General features: G+C 37.0%; 1 protein-coding gene across 3 annotated transcripts in view; it reads right to left on the bottom strand.

The window, feature by feature from the left end:
* LOC131983092 (choline transporter-like protein 2) overlaps window positions 1-21,006 on the bottom strand; it is a 37,689-nt gene extending 16,683 nt beyond the window's left edge. For 2 of the 3 annotated variants that reach the window (XM_059347682.1, XM_059347680.1), the window contains exons 1-7: window positions 9,894-10,185; window positions 6,759-6,807; window positions 6,593-6,666; window positions 6,420-6,504; window positions 3,287-3,371; window positions 741-854; window positions 579-639 (exon numbers count right to left, since the gene is read on the bottom strand). In XM_059347682.1, coding sequence (XP_059203665.1) covers window positions 579-639; window positions 741-854; window positions 3,287-3,371; window positions 6,420-6,504; window positions 6,593-6,666; window positions 6,759-6,807; window positions 9,894-9,945 — 520 coding nt within the window. In that variant the 5' untranslated portion in view covers window positions 9,946-10,185. Of the gene's footprint in view, window positions 1-578; window positions 640-740; window positions 855-3,286; window positions 3,372-6,419; window positions 6,505-6,592; window positions 6,667-6,758; window positions 6,808-9,893; window positions 10,186-20,847 lie in introns of those variants that run through there. The other variant, XM_059347681.1, reaches the window with a different exon arrangement.
* Window positions 21,007-21,908: the final 902 nt, after the last annotated feature.

Raw genomic sequence — 21,908 nt, 5'->3', positions numbered from 1 at the left:
AACATAATTATTTAATAAATATTTTAGGAAAATGTAAGTATAAGTTCATAAAATGAATTTTATATTCAGTAGGCTATTCAATTTGATTCTCCTAAAACCCCAGAGTCTCCCAGGATGGTTGGACCCAACCTGTCATAAGCCACCTGGCATCACCTGTCAATCACTTGAAAACTCAAAGATGGAGTCGTGGTTGAAGCGTAGCAGTTAGCAGAGTGTATTTTGGTAATATTCTCACTGTTTTTACTACATTAGTTTGAATCACTACATTTTAGTGATGAGAAATATTTGCAATACATTTAGTCATGGATTATTAACATTTGAAATGTTTGATTTTTTTTTTTTTTTTTTCAAAGGTTTGAATTTTGTATGTGTTTATCAGTTCCAAAGTTTAATAAATCAGACACTGATGGCACAGCGCTCTGTTCTAAAAAAGTTTTTTTCCCCAACCAAAAATGCTTTGCCCTGGTTAGGGGGTACTTGGCTGAAAAAAATATTTCACAGGGGTACATCACTGAAAAAAGGTTGAGAACCACTGTTACATAGCATGTCATATATCATATATTTGGGATTCAACTCACAGGGTCTGCTGGGGGTCAACATGGCAGGACAGAGACCTAACCTGAGGATTTCTGGTATACCCTGAAACACAGTGTATCCACAACAGATGGGATGTGAGGATGGATACAGTACAAAGTGGCATTGGAAAGTCTCAACAGTCAACAACATGGCTTTAAACTCACCATTGTGTTAGTCACACCTTCCTTGCAGAATGTCTTGTAGTAGTCAAAGTCCTTTTTGTTGGTGTAGGCTTTGACTAATGTCATGAACTTCTCAGGACACTTCTCCACACACATCTGAGGAGGAAGCAACATTGACAGCAGGACCCGGTTACAACAAGTGCAGAATAAGGGGGACTGGTCAGGATTTTGGATACAAAGGATACAAGGAGGTTTGATGCCATGACAAACTATTTTCAAGCAATGGTGATACAAGAATTACTGCCTTGCAAGTGTATGCATCAGCAAACAAGTCAAGTTTGCATTTCAAATCCATATCTGTCCAGACCAGGGATGGGCAATTAATTAAAATTAATTAAGGGGCCACATGAGACACTGCGAAGGCTGTGGAGGGCCGGACCAAAACTCCACAGCCTCCAAACCTTAATTCTGCTCAAAATGTATTTAATCGCTTTATAAAATGCAGTAAAGTATCTGGTTTTGAGCTGCTGCTGGTAAGAATACATGTTATGATAAGACTATGTTAATGTGGAGTCAGATATAGCAGTAAAATATAGTAAAAACTCCAATCACTATCTCACTTTTCCCTTTATTTTAAACACAGCATACATCCAAAAAACAATATAGAGCATGTATTTTGCCAGATCTACACCAGCTCTCTGGATGTATATACCAGTGGTTCTCAAATGGAGGTAGGTGAGATTTTAAAATATACATTTAAAAAGAAGCATCCATGCGAAAATTCTTTAAAAATAATTATTTTATAAATATTTTAGGAAAATATAAGTACAAGTTCAGTAGGCTATTCAATTTAATTCTCCTAAAAACCCAGAGTGTCCCCCATACCATGATGGTTGGACCCAACCTGTCATATGCCACCTGGCATCACCTGTCAATCACTTGAAAACTCAAAGATGGAGTTGTGGTTGAAGTGTAGCGGTTATAGTTTTAAATGGTTATATGCTCACTGTTTTTACTACATTAGTTTGAATCACTACATTTTACTGATGAGAAATATAAAGCATGTATGTTATGCAGTGAACCAGCAATTTATTAAATTCATGCAAAAAGCAATAAGTGTTGATCACAAGGTAACTCAGTGGTTTTTGTGGAACGTATTTCTGTGCAGGTGCCTATGCATGCACAATGGTAAATCACCTACAAAATAAAAGTACTATGGTTGTATTGGTTTCTAATTTCTGGGTAATCTCACGTGGGCCGGATGTGTCCCGCAGGCCGCCTAATGCCCAGGTCTGGCCCAGACTCATTTATATGAAACCATGACAGTTGAAAATAATTCAAATATGCATAATGCTGCGAAGAAGCTACAAATTCTAAAACGTGGCTGCTTGTCAGGTAGTCAGTTTGGTTTTTGCTGGTGTGAATGCTCAAATGAACTCTGGTGGAGACCAAAGAACCGAACTCTGGTCCCCTAAAAAACTGGGGGCTTCCAAGTGCACCAGAGTTCAGTTGGCTGCTTGTGAGAATGCAGTCCCAACCAAAGTTGGTAAGGCAACCAAAACACAGAGCATTCTGGGCTGAATTTAGGCAGAAATTTGAGAATCAACACCAGGCAAGAAATTAAAAAAAATAAATAGATTTTTTTCCACACAATGATGCTGCATAATGTAGTAATTATCCTTTTCTAAAGATCAGATTATGTGTTCTCTAATATACTGTATTTAAAGCAATCTGATAAATGTTCCCAGAGCAGACAGAAAATCAAGATAATCTTCAGCATTCTTTTGTATTTTATCAACAAACTACAAGTTTATAGTTTTAACCCTCTGGAGTCACCGAAAGCTCTGGGGCATTATTACTTAATAACGTGAAATCGAAGCAACACTGAGCCTTGCCGCCAAATTCCCTCTAATGTACTGGCTTGAAAGTCCATGCCACTTTTTGTTTGATGGTGATAGGCTAAGTAAAACTGAAGATAAGGTCAAATATATTCAGTATAAAAATATAGAACTTGATCCTCATTTAACTCATGCGTTATATTTGCAACCTGGGTTAAAAAAAATGTTTATTTTATTATTATTTATAATTTTCAAAATCTGATTTTATGGGGTTTTTAGGTTCAAAATGTTGATCCAGTAAGTCAAAGTGAGAAAATAATTATCAGGTCATTTAGGTGAGGTTGTGCTGAAAAAAAAAAAATGATACCAACATGTCATGGTAAACATTTTTACAAGTGGTATATACATGCAGAAGGAAAAGTATTTAAAAAAAAAAAAATACAGTCCAAGTCTCCAAATGGTTAAATAGACATCTGAAAGGCTTGAAAAATGTACCGTGGACAGTCGTGTTTAGGGCTATTGTGGCTGCATTTCTACCTCTGCTGCGGGTTCAGAGGCAGAACAAATCTGTCCCACCATTCTGGCCCTGTAAATTTGATATATATATATATATATATATATATATATATATATATATATATATATATATATATATATATATATATATAGACAGCAGGCAGAATAAAGGCACACTATTCCCCCTTTGAGCAGGCTGTGTAACAGACGCTGAGAGTAAAGAGGAGTTGACACCTGTGTGGTCGGACACTGGAACTCCAGCAGCACCATGGGGCTGGCACACTTCATGATGTTGAAGTAGAACAGCAGCGGCTTGTTCCTGTTCAAACACACATTCAAATTAGTCAGAGGAAGAGAACGCTTAAAGAGAAAGTACATGAGAGGTTTTCGAGCAATATCTGTGCACTTCAATGACAAACAGACTAATGCACCATGTTTCATTCTTATTTTTGGCTACTTTGTCAGAAAGTACCCAAAACAGCATTGTCAGCCTGTTATATAAAAATACTACAAATATTAGTTGATACAAACAGAATGGCCTGTATGAGGAGGGTTCAGCAATCTTCATAAAAGTAAAATGGTACAACTGAGAGGAGTGGTTTCATGAACCACTAAAGGTGTTCTTTACCACTTAACATGTCCATATCATCCACTCTGTTCCCTTACGTATATGGGAATGAAGGCGTGTTTGTCGAAGAAAGTTTGATTTAGAGAAAGTGTTCTTTTAAAGCTGAGGCAGCATTTCTGGAGAAGTGTTAATATTTGAACTCCACAACCAAATACCACCCCCCACCCCATTACTCTTTCAGAACATTATCGTATACCAGATTTACCGTCGCTCTCATTCCCACTTACTTTTTATAAATCCATGGTCTCTGCCCTGTCCTGTTTATGAGCGCCAGTGGAAAAGTGGTGTGGCTCATTCTCAGCCACTTTGTTTGTTTCCAATTTACTGAGCCAGGGCTATGTATGAAGTAGATATTTGCTGAATGTGACAAAAAGTCTATTGGATTAGAATCTTAGATTGCCCCTTGGGTTTTACATTTAGTCACATGGGATACGATAAAACATAATTTTAAGTGTGACTTCCACTTCTTGAGGGTACCATTAGCTCTGGAAAAGTTTTACTGCAGTTGTGTATAATCCATGGGTACACTGCAAACATCATTCACATCACTCGGAAATAATAGAGATGCTTTGACTAAATGTGAACAGATAGAATCAGGAGTTTTCTGTGGTTGAGGAGGCTCGGGCATGTGTCCTCACAAGTATAGTAGTACAAATATGTGTGTGTGTGTGTGTGTGTGTGTGTGTGTGTGTGTGTGTGTGTGTGTGTGTGTGTGTGTGTGTGTGTGTGTTGGGACTCGAACCTGTGGCTGCAGTGTCACATGGTTTTTCCATATCAATCGGCTGATAAAATAAACCTTCCTTCAGTTTAAATCCCACTCTTCATTAGGGTTGTGCAGCTTGGGGGGGTTAAATAAGGAACTAGACTTGAAGAAAGTTCAACAGAGTCTTCTGAATTATATTTGTTGTCAAAAAAATTATTTTTCCTATAAATGGATGTGTAAGGAGAACTGCAGATTTTGATTTGATTGATTAAGGTTAGTGTTGACCAGAAAGCCCAAAAGCCTCCTACCCCGATCCACACCAACACTAGGGTGCAGGTTTTGCAGAGCTAATTGCATTTATCGGCTTCTTAAAGTCATAAGGCACATTTCCATCAGATACTTTTCCCTCTAATGAGCTGCTATGGGTGTGGCTTGGGAGAGAGGATCCACCCAAGATCTGCCCAACTTCACTGGTTAGCGGCTCAGAAAATACCTGCCTTGGGTCGTTACTTTCTGAGCCGCTACTAACTAGTCGACGCTGACTGGATATGGTTGAGGCGGGATATGAAGTGAGTAGAACTCAACACAACCACAACATAACAGCTCCATCAATGGCTGATGTCTTGTCTGGTGCACGGTCTCCAAGACCAGGCGAACAAACATGACAAACAGTATTACAGAAACCATAGCCGTGTTTCGACTAGGGGGAGAAGTGGCCACTTGGAAAGTCTCAGGCCACACCCTCTCAAAAGTCCGCTCACTCTGCGTGTCTCCACTACAAGTTAGCCCCCAGAGGGATTTAGAGACTCCAGAGGTTACGTATGGTTTTCACCGTCGCTAACTGTCCACAACGTCAGCAGCTGAAAGCAGCATGGCTAATTATGCACAGTCTGATCATAAACATAGTGATTGTGAATTAACAACATCACTAACTGTGCACAGAGTGTCTGGTGCTTGTTATAAACAAACAGAGATCGCTAAGTGAACACCTCCTGCAGCAGCAGCACATACACACTGTCTTCTTAACAAGCCGGCCTCCGGCTCGTTAGCGGCTCGTTAAGAAGAGTAAGAAGGAGTCGCTGGATTTGTCTCCAGTCGCTTTCTTGAAAAATAGTCGCTAAGGGGGTCTGAAAAGTCTCTAAATTTAGCAACAAAGTCGCTAAGTTGGGAACACTGCTTCGCCGGCTTTTACAAATGGCGTGTGTGGTTGTCGTGTAGAGTACTACGTCACATCCCGCTAAGCGATCTATCCAATCAGTAACCAGGCTGTTTTCAGGGGAGAAAAAAGACCCTGCTCTTCAACAGGGACGAAAAAAGTCCCGATGGCTCGTATTCAAATTAGGAGCTCATTCCGGGTATTGCCCAGTAGTGGAAACAGCCCTCATCTCCTCTTCTTCCATGTTGATGTCTCGACTGTTTAGATATGCCGCATCAGTCTGTTGTCAGTGTCGCGTCACTGACATCACGGTCACATTTGTCGCTAGTAATCACACAAGTGTCGCAGAACTATTTACGTCATAATGGAACTCCGTTGGTTAGCCGCTACAAAGTACCTGTATGGGAACAAAGGCCGAGGGGAACTGTTTGACACTCAGCCACTTTACAGAAAAGTACTCAGTGGAAAGACACCTATAGTTCTGATTTATCAACAGTGCGCGGGTTGATTTTTGATGGACCGCAAGTGATTTTTTCCCCCCCAAATCATATAGACCGACATATATCCTATTGTTAATGCATCAATGGGTTTGGATAGAAGACTGTTATTGCCAGAGAATATTCTGTAAAAGGGGTGTATAATGATTAGGTTTTGTATTCATGCTCATTTAACTTGCAAAGTTTGTATTACCGAAGAGTCTAACATTTGGAGAATGCAGGATGGCGTGTGATGTTTGTTTTCAGTTTGATGGACATTTGTTGCACTGAAACTCACACAGGTCCGCACCTCGCTGTGTGTGCGCTCTCAAAGCAAAAAGAAAATGTCCAGCAGAGAAACAGGGACACTTCTTATTATAATCTATACTTAGAAATCAACTCACGCGAGCTCTGTGCCAGCCTGCCCACAGAACTGGCCTCGACTGTCTGTGGGATAGATCACCTTCCTGGGGTCACCCTGGGACCAGGCTGCAAGCACGGAAATAGAAGGTTACAAAAAAAAGGTACTGACATTGTATTTTTTAAGATAAACTCAAATGAAGAGCGCTTTCCTTACCAAGTATTCCCACAGCAATATAACCCAGAATGCAAATAATGAAGAGGATGCAGCACACAATGTCTGTGCAGCCCCTGGAGAGGAGAGAGCAAAGTTTAATGGGTTTCAAGAAACTCTTTGTAGTGACTTACACACTGTAAGAATAGAAAAAGCACATCTATCTCACCTGTTGTGGATTGGGCCCTTGAAGGTTGGGTCATACTTCCTTGGCTCACCTACACAGAAGAAGAAAGTCTTAGCTTACTAAAGGCATGGTTTGGTGAGCGGCCCACAACCAAATAAACAATGTTTTTTAAAAAGAAACGCCCCTTGCACTCATATCGAGTTTCTAAATTGGAACTCTTTGGGGTTAAAAACAGTACGCCCCCTCTCTTCCTCCCATTCTTCTGTCAGATGACTTTTCCCTTGAGGCAGACACGCCTGGCAACCCAACAAATTCCTCCCTAGTGACTAAGCATTAGCAGACCCATGTGAAAGACAGAGCCAACATGACATGTACAACCGCTAGAGGGCCTAATCATTTATTGCAATACATTACTTTGACATGACAATGTTGTGAAGTTTATGTGAGAAGAAGACTTATTATTTTGGGATGAAAAATTGGAACAAGACTTGTTCCAAATTAATTTCTAGAGCAAAACACATTCATTTCATAGTCCTAGATGCATCCATGGGATTTTAATACGTGAACATGAAACATTGATGTGTTATTTTACTGCCATGTCTTAATGATATTTGAGATTCTGCCTAATCGCCATTGATGTTCTGTGGGTTCTGAGAATTAGCTTTTAGTCAAATTTGAGGCAGGTTATCTGAGGCCAGCATGTGGGAAGCAGGAGGCGGAGCTTGTGTTATCTAAGCAAATTCATCTTGCAGCTTTAAACTTATTCATCAGGAAACATTAGCTTCACTTCACTCCAGGACAGAAATTAAAAATCTATTTGCTACTTGATTACTGAACAGCAAACGGAAAGTATTGATCAGAAGGCACCACTCCAACACAAAATAAATGATCAAAAATAATAATTAACTTAAAAATACATTTTCCAGAAAATCATATGTATGGATATATATTTATTTTCAATAAATTAATGTTTTATAACTTCAATTGAAACAGAATTCCCTTATATAATTAACTACTTACTTTTTCTGGTATTTAACTCACACAGGGATAAACAAAAATCTGTTTTTTCCATGTGGTTACTTTATATAGATTATTAATTATTGACTTGCCAGAAAACATTATAAATAATCATATATATCAAGATATGAAAGGACCTATATCTAGATAGAAGCCATATCACCCATCCTTAATAATAATAATATTATAATAACTTTATTTATATAGCACCTTTCCAAAACAGCAGCTTACAAAGTGTTTTGACAGAGAGCAGTTAATCACAACGAGAATGATGCCATAAGGCTAGAAACTATTCTTACATTAAAATAAAAACAATAAAAGACAGAGCAGGAAAAATCACAAGAAATTCTCAGATACACAGAAAATAAAAAAGGTAAAAAGATTTAAAGTAAAAAGTGAATAAGTAAAAAGGAGTGGTGAGATAGAAAGCATTACATAAAGCAAGTATATATAAGTGGGTTTTAAGAAGTGATTTAAAAGAAGTTACAGACTCTGTGCGCCTTATCTCCTCAGACAGCCCGTTCCAAAGTCGGGGCGCTCTGGTGGAGGAACCCTTTGGTTTTCAGTTTTGACTTTGGAACGGTCAGCCGGGTCACTCTAGGATCTTAGGACGTGGGTCGGCTCGTATGGAGACGTAAAAAAGAGCTTTAAAAGAGATCAGTAAAATCTCTCCATCATTAACACCATACAACCACACCATGCATGTGAAACAAGGGTGTTGTAATTCTCCAAATCCATGATTCAATTAGACTTCTGATTTCAACATGGTATCAAGTGTGATAAAAGGTCGACATTTATTTTCTGGAATGTAAAACACTAAAGGCCTTATGATCAAATTTCCTATTTCCTTGATTCTGCTTTTGATTTCATAACTTTGATTTTAAATGGAAACTTGTGACGCCCCTAATGAGTCAACATGGTCAACATTAACTAGAACCGTATCAGCACATTTATTGTTCAATATGCGCCAGTTATTATTAATTTAAATTTTAACAACCGACTGATACTGAACATATGTTAAATTCTTTTATTTTTATTTATTCTTTATTCTCTTTCAATTTTCTAGAATTGCTTGACAGTGAAATACATTTTTTGTGAAATCATATCTTTTTAAATAAAGTGTAGACACACTTATCTGTGCAAAATCCACATAGAAAAAGTCTATTTTCATTCCAGCTCACACATTCACTAGATCAGCCTTCTTTTAATTTTCCCCTCTAAAACCTGGATCAGTCGTGAAAAACCACAAATCAGTCAGGCTCTACTGAAGAGCAAACAAAAAGCATTGCTCAAAAGTCAAAGACTATGATGCAGCACATCAACCCTCTTCTACAAAAATAATAGTTTATACCAAACACAACCAATATTATGACAACAAGGCTGCCTTTTTCAAATCTCTGAGTACCATCACCAGCCCCATACTACCACATCATGTGTGTGTGCATATGTAGCATTGGATCCTGACACCTTAGAGTCTAGACAGCACTATGATATTCTCCATGGCGTCTTTGCATATTAATTATGTATGCAGTCCGGAAGATAATGCTGCAGCAAGCATTTACCAGATGAGCTTTTAGAGAAGTCACAGCTTCCTGTTAGAAAGAGCATGGCTGTTCATACACATGCGCAATGTCAGCTGTTTGTAGTTCTCGGTTTTATATACATTTCAGTACCAGAGCATTTTAATTGACAACTATAATCAGAAGAACAGACTCAATTAAAAGCGAGGCCTTCTTAACTCCTACACGCAGCTGTAGGAACCAGTGACAAGCTTAATGAAGCATTGATTCATTAGTAGAACAACTGCCCTTATAATGATTATACACACACAGCACAGCACAATGTTTGTGCAAGAGGAAACCGTGATAAAAGAGCTCCCTGCTGCCATGCTCTCTCACACACCTGTATAATCAGCCCAGCTGCCAGCAGTAGCAGGTTCCACACAAACACACACACCCAATCCTTCCCCACAATGTTGACATGCTGATACTGCTGCTCCAGTTTCACCCAACACCATTTACACACTTCATGACACAGATTCACTTTTTTAAAGCAGTAAGGAAAGAGAGATAACCAATAGTTATACAATCATTAGCTTTTCTTAGACGTACACAGACTTAAAACAGCTGAGAATCAATAGAAGCAAAAAAAAGCAGTTACCATGCTTTCCATAGTATTCTCCCTCTCCCTCTCCCTCTCCTTCCTCAGGCATGTTGATATTCCTCTCTGGGCAAAAGGTTGAAATGTACAGAGAAGCCTTTTACTCTTTCCACTGCTACTTTTATCTAGTGCACTTCTTCCTCCCTCTGTGCTGGTATAAATGATCGAGAGCGAGGGAAACACTGGTATTGTGGAGGGAGAAACCAGTCCAACCTGTCCCTGAATAGCTGTGAGCCTGGCCAGTCAGCAAAGCTCCACCTCACCTCAGACTTCCCTCTGTGTTTATCCTGAAACAACTGCCTCTTTCCAATCCCTGCCCCACCTGTGCATTTCCCTCTGTCTCCTCCCACTTCCAAAAGACTTCTTTCTGTCTGTTCATTCCTCTTGGTTTCTGTCTCTAAACAGGCGAATTAACCGTGAAGGCTGTGAGGGAAAAAGAAGAGGCATGGAGAAGAGAGACTAAGGGAGGGGAATGTTGTTGGGAGCAAAACTAATTGCTTAGATGTTATCAAAAACATCTGTTTGGAGACAACAAGGAGACATTGCGCCTGCACCACTGCCCCTGGTGGTGTTTGGTGAAGCTGCGGAGGAGTGGGCATGATTGGAATCAGGTGCGCGGAGTATTTGGGAAAGGAAATACTAAACATGTGGACTTCAGTTATTGTGACTTGGACACAAGTCGACTCAAGTCACTGTTTTAATGACTTGCTGCTTAACAGAAAATACATGACTTGAAACTGGACTTGTATGTTAAAGACTCGAGACTTGACATGAGGCATGAAGACTTGAATGTGCTCACTGTATTTTTTCAGTTTTACATTAAATATAATAAGGCTGGGCGATAACTCAATATATCATTTATCTTATTTGAAATAACTACACAGAAAATCGTATGTATGGGTATATATTTATTTTAAATAAATAATTAATTATATAAATAATAAATAATGTTTGTCTGTAACTTCACTTGAAACAGATTTCACTTATAATTAACTACTTACTTTTTCAGGTATTTAACTCACATCGGGGTAAACAAAAATCTGTTTTTTCCATGTGGTTACTTTATATAGATTATTAATTATTGACTTGCCAGAAAACATTATAAATAATCATATATATCACGATATGAAAGGACCTATATCTAGATAGAAGCTATATTGCCCAGCCTTTAATAATAAGAACTTTATTTGTATAGCACCTTTTAAAAACAGCAGCTTACAAAGTGCTTCTACAGAGAGCAGTTAATCACAACGAGAATGATGCCTTAAGGCTAAAAACAATTCTTACATTAAAACAAAAACAATAAGAGACAGAGCAGGACCAATCACAAGAAATTCTCAGATACGCAGAAAGTAAAAGGTAAAAGGAGTAAAAAAATAATAATAATAAAAAGTGAAGAAGTAAAAAGGAGTGGTGAGATAGAAAGCATTACAAAAAGCAAGTCTATAAAAGTGGGTTTTAAGAAGTGGTTTAAAGAAGTTACTGACTGAGCGCTTTATCTCCTCGGGCAGCTCGTTCCAAAATCAGGAACAAAGTAATATAAAATACTAAAACTGTTCAGTGATTTCAGTGTTCAAGTTAAAGTGAGTAACGTTACTTGGTATGCAAGCACACACTGCTGGGAATGTCATGTTTGGATGACTCAGTCAAGCAGTCACTAAGATTACAACATCCAACTTTTGTTGTTTGAAGACTCATTCAGATCAGTATGTGTCTATGAGGGCTGATGTTAGCTAACATTAGCCAGATAATAACTGATATCACTAATCAACTCAATCGCAAGTATAAAACTATAGCTTTGTAATGTTAGAGTTCTGCAAAACACAGATATGTTGATTCTAAATCTAAATGAATAGTACGTATATAGTATTATAAAGTTACGTTTCAATGTTGGTTTCATTTTTTTAAAATATGAGTGTCGCCATCATTTAACACAGAAGTAAATGGCCATTATTAGTTTAATAAGTATGGGTCATATTTCTGACTGGACTTGGTATTCTACTTAAGGACTCGACTTATCAACTTATACCTGGAAATACCATCACCAGCAGTGAATTGACAACATTAAGCTCAACAATGCATGATTTTGTGATATTGAATAGTTGCCATTAAACTGCCATGTGGAGCAGCTCAACAGGACATTTTTTTCTCCCATCTTGTGGGGACATGGCAGTATACTGGCACCAAATATGATAAAACACAAATCTGTTTAGATCCCATTTTTTCTGCTTTCCTTCTTAGTGTTTCACGCATTCAACATTTCGGATAACTCTCTAGACTGTTTTCAACAGCCAGAAGCAATCACAGTATGTTAGAGTCCAACAAAGAGTCCACAAAAAGACTAAATGCCTCAAATGTTTTTAACAGATGTGGACAGAAACTTTCATTTCAGCTGGAATGACTGAAAGTTTCCATCCACTCTGTTCTCATTTTATGGCCTATGTTACTGTGCATGGGATTTCCCATCAGGAGCCCTGGCATGCTGTAATTTCCATCACAAAAGAAACAAGTTTCTGGGGAGCTAAATGTCTTGGGTCATGATACCAAACACAACAATAGTCCTTACTTCCATTTATTGCAATTAATCCTGAACTTTTAGCAGACAGCTAGTTTCACATGTGGGACAGTGACGTATGGTGAAGTAAAACCCACTGTTGTGTTTTGGGGGGTTTTAAAAGCTAAAGGCTAAATTAATTATTGATAATCTTTTTTCTTCTTTGGTGGCAGTGAGCAACTGTTTTAATCTGTTAAAAGCTCTCTAATCCAATTCCTATGAGCCACCCCTGTTCAACCAGACAACCCTTGAGCATTTACTAAAATCATTAAAAAATACAAATAGCATTTAAATGGTAAATGGACCTGCACTTATATAGCGCTTTTCTAGTGGCTTTGCGACCACTCAAAGCGCTTTACACTACAGACTGACTCATTCACCCTTTAAACGGTGGCTCTGGCCACCATTAGGAATTCATTCACACGCCGATGAACGCAGCACCGGGAGCAATTTGGGGTTCAGTATCTTGCTCAAGGATACTTCGACATATAGGCTGCGAAGGGTTGGTGGTTCGGGCAACCCACTCTACCAACTGAGCCACAGCCGCCATTTTCCGCTATATACTACACGTGTAAGAGCTTTGATTTAATTATCAAATGCCGGCTGACTTACAATGAGTATTTTCAAGGGCACCCATTTACAGAAAAGGTACCAGAAGTTATAGTGGGTTTTCCTTTTGATTGTGAATTTATGTAATTTTTGTGTTATTTATTATTAAAGAATGAATCAATGGGGTGATGGGTTTTTTTCATATGTTTCTGTTGCAGTTCATGCTAACTTGGAGAGTTCTGTTTCTGCAGAAACTAAATCAAAAATGAAACTGAAACCAAACTTGGTGTATAGTGTCGCCTTTAGGTACAATATTTATTTTGGACATTGTCTGATGTGTCCTGACATTCCTGAGTTTCCCTGCTTTATTTCCTTGCCACCGCCCTTCACATCCTTAATCTACAAGAATTCTGGCCGGCCTTTTCAGTTTAGAAAGATCACAGAAGGATAAGCACAGGCCCAATCCTAATCAGTCAATCAAGTCAATCTACATTTTTGGACCTTGCAGCACAAAGTCTGTGAGGGCTTAGGGCCGTCTCACTGTCAAATAGTAAAGGCCATAAGGGTTCTCTTGCAGACATTTAGCACCTTTTATGCACACTTTCTGTTCAAGTTTGCAAGTTTGCATTTCTGCAGACTTTACCGAAAGAAATTACCCATAATTCAAAGCGTTGCGACACAAGCTATGCTTTCCAACACAGTGTGTAAAATGCAGTATGCCAAAAGTACCAGGATGTCCTGTTATACCCATTGTAATTTACAGTATGCAAGCCAGCATGTATTTCTGGATACTCTTACCCACAATCCTCTGCACAGCATGTATATGAGTGCCAGGTGTCTGGTAATGATGAAGTAGTATGTCCTAATTTTATGCATTTTATGCAACAGTATGCACTTTGTAAGGGAAGCTGGAGTACATACTAAAAGTAAAAAGAAGAAGCACGCAATGTGGAAAAGAGCTTAAATACGGTGTTATGTGAAAAGCCCAGGAGGGGGAGAAAAAAAAAACAAGAACAAAAAAAAAAAACGGTAAACAGATATGGAAGGAGCGACCTCAACTTCTTAATGATGATTTGTGGACAAAAATGGGTAAATTGATTATTTGATAATTCGCTCACATTCACTTTGTAAGGAAGACGTTCAAATCAGGCTGTCTGCCTGTTATGTGAGTTGGCCGTGAAAAGTAAAATAAAAAAATAAAAATAAAAAGTCCAGAACCAACAGTTGTCTGTAACATGTTTTGTCAGGGTAATGTGATATGTCGTGAAGTGTTGTCCAATTCCTATTTATACCACTTCGAGCCCTTGAAGCCTCTCCCACTCAGGTAGTTACCATACGGCATCAATTAGGTTCCTGACGGATCAAGGATTAGGGTTAAGTGGAGACATTGGGATTGGGCCAAAATGTCTGCTGTGAAAAGAGCATACGTCCACTTTAACCCTTCGATGCCCAACATATAAACACCTTCTAATGCACAACATGGGTCAAAAATGACCCGCAGTCATTCCCCATGTTATTTCATGCTGGCTGTGTGTTTGAATATCTTCTAACAGATCATTACATACATTTTTTCGTTAATACTTTATGAAGAAAAATATATTTTTTCATTATTACATCAAGTTTACACACATGGGTCAAAAATGACCTTGTGCATTAGAAGCGTAGTAATACAAAAAGTGATACACTAAATTAACAATTTGAGTATATGTGTAACTATGTTTGTCTTATTTTTAAGGTTTAACTTTAAAAGAGTTGTTAGAACCACCAGATAACATTGGAAAATCACATATTTTAACATTTGAGACTTATTAGAGCCACCAAATAATAATTTCCATTGAAAAAACACAAATTTAACAACATAGGATAGTTAATATTTGTGTCTTCTTTGTCCGGTTTTAAATTGATGACAACATATAAACACCTTCTAATGCACAAAATGGGTAAAAAATTACCCACATTCATTCCCCATGTTATTTCAGGCTGGCTGTGTGTTTGAATATATATATATTATATATATATATATAATAATAATAATATAATATAATATATATATTTTTTCAACAGATCATTATATACATTTTTTCGTTAATACTTCATGAAGAAACATTTTTTTTATTATTATTACATCAAGTTTACACACATGGGTAAAAAATGACCTTGTGCATTAGAAGCGTAGTGATACAAAAAGGGATTTTATTCAAAAAGTAAGAAATGAAAACAAAAAAATTAGGATGTGCGATGATCAAAAACAAGTTAATTGAGGAAAACCTGCAATACTGAATGGTGTAATTAATTTATTGCAAAGATATAGAATATAAAAACTTAGTCAGGTCACTTTAGACCCATGTTGTGCATCAAAGGGTTAAATGGTACAGTACAAATGTATATTATCTAGCCCTGTGGGTCCTTAACTCTGTATTTATTTTGATCATGCCACCTCATGCCGCCATAATAACATTTCAGCCCCACCCCAAACTTTAGCATTCTAATTGACCTGCAACGATACTGGGTATGTAACAAGTTGCATTTTATTGTTATAACATTAGCAATATTTAACAGAATTGTGACATTGTGACTTGTCACAGCAGGAAAATCACAGGTGGAACATAGAGCGTTGCCAATGACTCCCACCCAGCAATTACTGCCCGCAGCAATAAATAATGGCATTTGTTATCTGTGTTTGACAGGTCAACATGTCTGCTGTTTACGAGCTCCGTTCAACAATGTCATCGTCATAAATTGGCATGGTGTGTGAAGCAGGAGCTGCTTTTGCCAAACAAAATTTCGCCCCTGTTATGAAACAGGACAACAATACATTTTTTGCTTTTTCTAAAAGTAGCTACAGTAAAGGTCAAACAAAAAGCTGTATATATGAAAAAGTATAAAAGTAAGAAAAAAGCCAAAAGTTCTAGATATCCAAGGGCCATATATTAAAAGGACTGTTATACTGTACAGTAGGCAGACTGTTATATCATCTAAAGGTTACAGCAGCTGTTTCCCACATGTATTTCATTACAGTAACAGGGGGTGGAGTGTTTAAGTACAAGTTCTATTTTTGATGTTAAAAAGGTAGCAACGTAGCAATCACACACACATCTACAGCATATGGGTGATTCTCATGAACATGGTAGAGCTCATAGCAAAAATCCAAGAGCATTGAATACATATTTTCTTTGACCCTTTATAACATATACAATCTAAAGTCGCTGTTTAATATGAATTTATAACCTTTTTTTTTTTTTAAATTAAGGTATTTTCTGACATTTTTAGAGACACTGTGAGCAAAATTCATTACCGTAAAATATTTTTAAATAAAAAACACAACAAAGGGTTTTGTTTTTTGTTTTTCTTTGGCAAGCACTTAAATATGCTCAAGTGTAGCTGGTATCACCAAAATGTATTTTATTAAAATATACACATATTTTAATTCAAACAATTCTATCATTACCGTAACATTTAACCATTTTTTCTCATCAATTTTCATTCAGATTTTGCTCATTACACATTGTTGAAAACCATTATGACTGATTATATTCTGTAAAATTATACATTTTTAAACAAATGTATATTTATTTTTATAAAGTTTATTAAATATTTATTGTATATAAGTGTGGGGAAACCATGACATTTTTATCTGAATTTGTAAATCAAAAATGTTTAATGTTTAGAAATATAGAAAATATTATGTTAACACAAAACAATGAATTGTGCCTCATTATGGCTTTATTGTTCATTAATATAAAAGTGAAATATATTTAGTTTAATAAAGTATGTCCTTATAATCTTCACAGACATAACTTAGACTGGCTTCATGAGAATCACCCTTAAGTCGTAGTAAAACTGTGTATCTCGAAGACAAGCAAATAAAATGTTCCCTTCTTCCATTTTTTAACTTGATGTCTAACCTTCTCTCTTACATAATCATGTAACAAAACTAAACTTAAAATGTGCCATATCTTGACCTAAGGTCTCACAACAGTCTGCTCCCATTTTTACTGGCTCATAACGTCAACCCCTTATCTCTGTGGTTACAGCCGGGGTAGCTATTTCTGTAACCCAGACACAGGCAACAGAAGTGAAACCAAGATTTAATTCATAAGTGTGAAATTAGACTTGTGATAGTGATTAACAGGAAGAAGAAAGATATTTAGACTAAATATGCCCTTTTGTGGCCTCATTGCTGGCGTACAAAATCCCAGTCCTGACTATTGTATACAGACATTTCAAGGAACATTTGAGGAGAATATCTGCTATCTGCTAATAGAGAGGAATATTCATAACCAGTACAAAGTGTCAGCAAGATCAGCCAAGATCAACAAACACACTGGTAGCAGAAACTGACTAACAGGCGATAAATATAGAGGACAGCTCAGTGGGGTGGTCCTACTTCTGCATCTAAATTACTCGGCATTATAGATCCTCCTCTCCCTAAATTTTTTTTCAAGAGCTTAATAAGCAGTCTCACACTGCTCTAAACATGCTTTGGATCTCAGACTTTAGGCAAGTTGACTAGACAGAGTCACATGGTCTGCTGTGGGTTCTTAGAGTATGATGAAGCACTCTTAAGTGGAAGCGGGTGGCTGCAATGATGAGGATGTTTCTGCTGTTTGGTAGAAGTAGGAAGGAAAAGCTGAAGCCAGTCTAAGTTATGTCTGTGAAGATTATAAGGTCATACCTTATTATTTATTAAACTAAATATATTTCACGTTTATGTGAATGAACAATACAGCCACAATGAGGCACAATTCATTTTTTTGTGTTAAAATAATATTTTCTATATTTTTAACATATTTTTGATTCACAAATTCATTACTCTAATGCGTCCAGATAAAAATGCCATGGTTTCCCCACACTTATATACAATAAATATTTAACAAACTTTATAAAAATAAATACACATTTGTTTAAAAATTTATAATTTAACAGAATATAATCAAACATAATGGTTTTTAACAATGTATAAAGAACAAAATCTGAATGAAAATTGCTGAGAAAAAAAGGTTAGATGTTACGGTAATGATAGAATTGTTTGCATTAAAATATGTGCATATTTTAATAAAATATATTTGGGTGATACCAGCTACCCTTGAGCATATTTAAGTGCTTGGCAAAGAAAAAAAAAACCTTTTCGTTGTTTTTTTATTTAAAAATGTGTTACAGTAATGAATTTTGTTGCTCACAGTTTCCCTAAAAATGTCAGAAAATACCTCAAAATGTTTTAAATAGATTATAAATTCATATTAAACAGTGACTTTATAAAGGGTCAAAGAAAATATGTATCCAATGCTCTTGGATTTTTGCTATGAGCTGTACCATGTTCATAAGAATGACGCTGCAGCACACAGAGATTGAACTGAAGTAGGACAAAATGTGCAAGTGTAGCTCAAAGAAGCATAAGAAAAAACTGTTTGAACATGAAAGAGAGGCCAGAGAAGCTGTGCATCGACTTTCAAACCACTCTCCTAAATATGGCTTATAATTACATCTAATCTGAACCAGGGCATGGCTGCAGAGCTGCTTTAAATCCTGTCATTGAGGTTTCTTGTTATATCTCAGCCTGAAATTACTCCAACATAGGAACTATACTGTATCCTCCTACAGAATGTTTGAAAATTGCATGTTTAGGATATTGTCCTTGTCTCCTTTTTTTAGCTGGTTTTCCTAAAGTCTGAGACGGATGCACTGTTAAATATTAATGTTGCACTGAACGTTTCTAGAGAGTGTTTCCTCAAATCATTTCTGAAGTGAATTTGCAGCAAACAGGCACCAAAAGTATTGTTCAGCCTTCTGTTGCGGGTTGGTAATGTGAGTCAATTAGCCATCATGTGGAAGGCAGAGTGGAAAAGGGTGTGTGCAGAGAAGAGGGGGAAAAACACAGAGTAAAAGCCACATAATGAAAGCCAGCAGACATAATAAGTGCCTCTTACCGTTTTTAGTTCTGCTTGTTAACATCCTGCAAATGCTGAACAAGCTGAATAAATATTGCAAATCTCATTTTAAAACTGAAAGAGTCTATTTAATTTATTAATATAAAGATGATTTTGAGTTCATGCATAAACATGCTTTTCTTTCTGTGTTTATCGCTTCTATCTCTCTCTATCTCTCTCTCTCTCGATGAAATGCACTTCCCTTGTTAGGAGCAAAGAGCTACATGTCACACCCCAGCATATTTCAGGGAGTGCCACTATAAAATAGGGCTGGGAGATATAGCCAAAATATAAATAATATACATATATAAAATCATATATATATATATATATATATATATATGGTTTCTAGTAATTAGTCTGTATCAAATAATCACAGCCTATTTCCTATTTTTCTATGCTGTTTGTGAATTGACAAATAAAAGTCTACTGAGTATTTTCTCAGGCATCAGAAAGTAAAGTGTGTGCAATTCAGCTGCTGGTTATTATGACATTACAATAGAAACAATATAGAAAAATATAGCCAAAGACTTTTTAAACATTTTTTTTGACAATATCATAATTTCCCCAGCCCTACTATGAACATTTTGGGGGTAAAGAGGGCATTATTACACAACACAGAAGAGTGGCAATCAAAAAAAAATACATACAGTCATGGAAAAAATTATTAGACCACCCTTTTTCTTCAATTTCTTGTTCATTTTAATGCCTGGTAAAACTAAAGGTACAATTGTTTAGAACGATAACAACAAAAACAGCTGATAAGAGTTTAATTTAAGAGCTGATATCTAGACACTTCCCATGGTTTTCTTGATAATAACCAATATCATTATCAAGAAAACCATGGAAGATGGCTAGATATCAAACATAACACAAAATAAACATTAAATTGAAATAAACAAGGATGTTCTAATATTTTTTCCCATGAGTGAATATAATGAAATATAGTATTTAGAGCTGCAACAATTATTCGATTAATCAAACAATAATCGATTATTAAATTAATCGCCAACTTTTGACAATAATCAAATTATTGGTTTGAGTTGGTTTTACAGACAATAAGTCCAAATTGATTTGACTCTGATTTCAGCTTCTTCAATGTTAATATTTCTGGTTTCTTTGTTCCTTTATGACAATAAACTGAATATCTCTTTGGTTTGTGGACAAAACAATAGTTGAGGATGTCATCTTGTGGTTTAGGAAACACTGATTGATATTTTTCAACAGTTTATTGACCAAACAACTAATCGATTAATCGTTAGATAGATAATGAATGAATGAATAATGAATAGATAATGAAAATAATCGTTAGTTGTAGCCCTAATATTATTTCTAATAGGACACCACCAGGAGAGAGTGGAGGCGTGCAGTTGACAAACAGAGCCCCTCTTCACATGTTTGAGGTATTTTCTAATAATCTCTATACATAGCTGGGTCAGAGCTCAGCTCCTGCTGCCATACCAGTCTGAGGAATGTGGCAGCAACTGGACAAGCACAAGTTAAACTGGGACATTGTATACCCTGACAGTATACCAGGCACTCTGTACCACCAGCTTATTTACATAAAATTGCATTTTTTAAACCATGCCTGGCCAAAAAAAGCTTAATATTCACGCAGCATATATCAGTAGGTACAATTCTGAGTTTATATGTAGGTTTGTGACGAGAGAAAGTGGTCCACTAACGTTAACTTAACGTGCGACAGTAAGAAGTAGAACGAGCACAACACAAAAACACGTATTCTCGTAAATACTGAAACTATTTCATATACTACTAGCAGTAGCAACAACAAAAAAGTAGCAATATCGTGTAGCGCCAAAATAAAGCAAGCTAACCTTGTTTATATACTCGGCTAACGGTGAAGTCGCTGAGTGGCAGCTATCCCAGGACAAAATGAAGTGAAGCATGGACTTTAAATAATTACCATATTTCGGTTTCTCCTCCAGTTCCATGCTTACGGAGTGTTTCTTCTGGGCCAAAATGTGGTTGCAGGCGACGACTAACTACAGCATATTCCGAGCTTAGACAGACGGAGGTTATCGTGTGGCGCTTCTGTCACTTTGAACACTTCTGTACAAGTCCGCTCCAAAATCTTCACCATCCTGCCAACATTTAAAGGGAGATTCCTTAGAGGAGAGTGTTGACCAATGAGAACGCAGGACGCTGTGATTGACAGGATGCTAAACCAATCAATAGGTGAAGGCGGGAGTTTATGTTCCTGGACTTGGTTCATTTCTAGTACCGTTACCTGCTACAGACATAACTGTCCAATGAGCTTCTATAACTGTTTAATAAGCAGCGACAATGCACCAAAACAATTAATTTCATATTTAATCAAATACAACGAGGTCTTAATCACTTGTGTTTGTTCATCATTACTCATTCACAGCGAAAATGTGGCTTCATCAACCAAGAGCACAGCAAATACATGGCAGAGCAAAAGTTTTATTGGCCTGATGAAATTCTAGACAACATTAATTATAAAAGCAATCTATTCATTCATAATTCAGCATACAGGCCTAACATTGCCTGGTTTGACTCTGCACTCTGTGAGTCACGACAGCTGCTATAGTCAGTCGGCTTCAGAGGTGGAAGGAGCCAAATTTACTCAAGTAAAATATGAAATACCACAGTGTAAAAATAGGCCGGACCCTTTCAGAGGATTATATATTAATGCAGTGCATAGATTGTACTGTATTAAGGAAGAATTAAAGGGGCCATCCACTTCACATATCAAGTTTAGAGAGTACTTATAGAGAATACTATTAAACCTGTGCAAACAGTTATTTAACATATTCCATGCTCTGGAGGAGCTTTCCAGTCCAAAATAACCCTGGTGATGTAATCAGGGTTTTTCATTGTTTGGTAATCAGAGTTCATCATGCGTTGATGAGTACTTGGAGACAACAGCTGTTCAGCTGTTCTGGAGTTTGAAAGCCATGGACAACTGCTGGAGGAACCCTTGAACATGTACATGTTGTAGCT

This window comes from Centropristis striata, chromosome 13 (assembly GCF_030273125.1).
Source record: "Centropristis striata isolate RG_2023a ecotype Rhode Island chromosome 13, C.striata_1.0, whole genome shotgun sequence".
Classification (NCBI taxonomy): domain Eukaryota; kingdom Metazoa; phylum Chordata; class Actinopteri; order Perciformes; family Serranidae; genus Centropristis; species Centropristis striata.
This window is presented reverse-complemented; position numbering and strand designations above follow the sequence as displayed.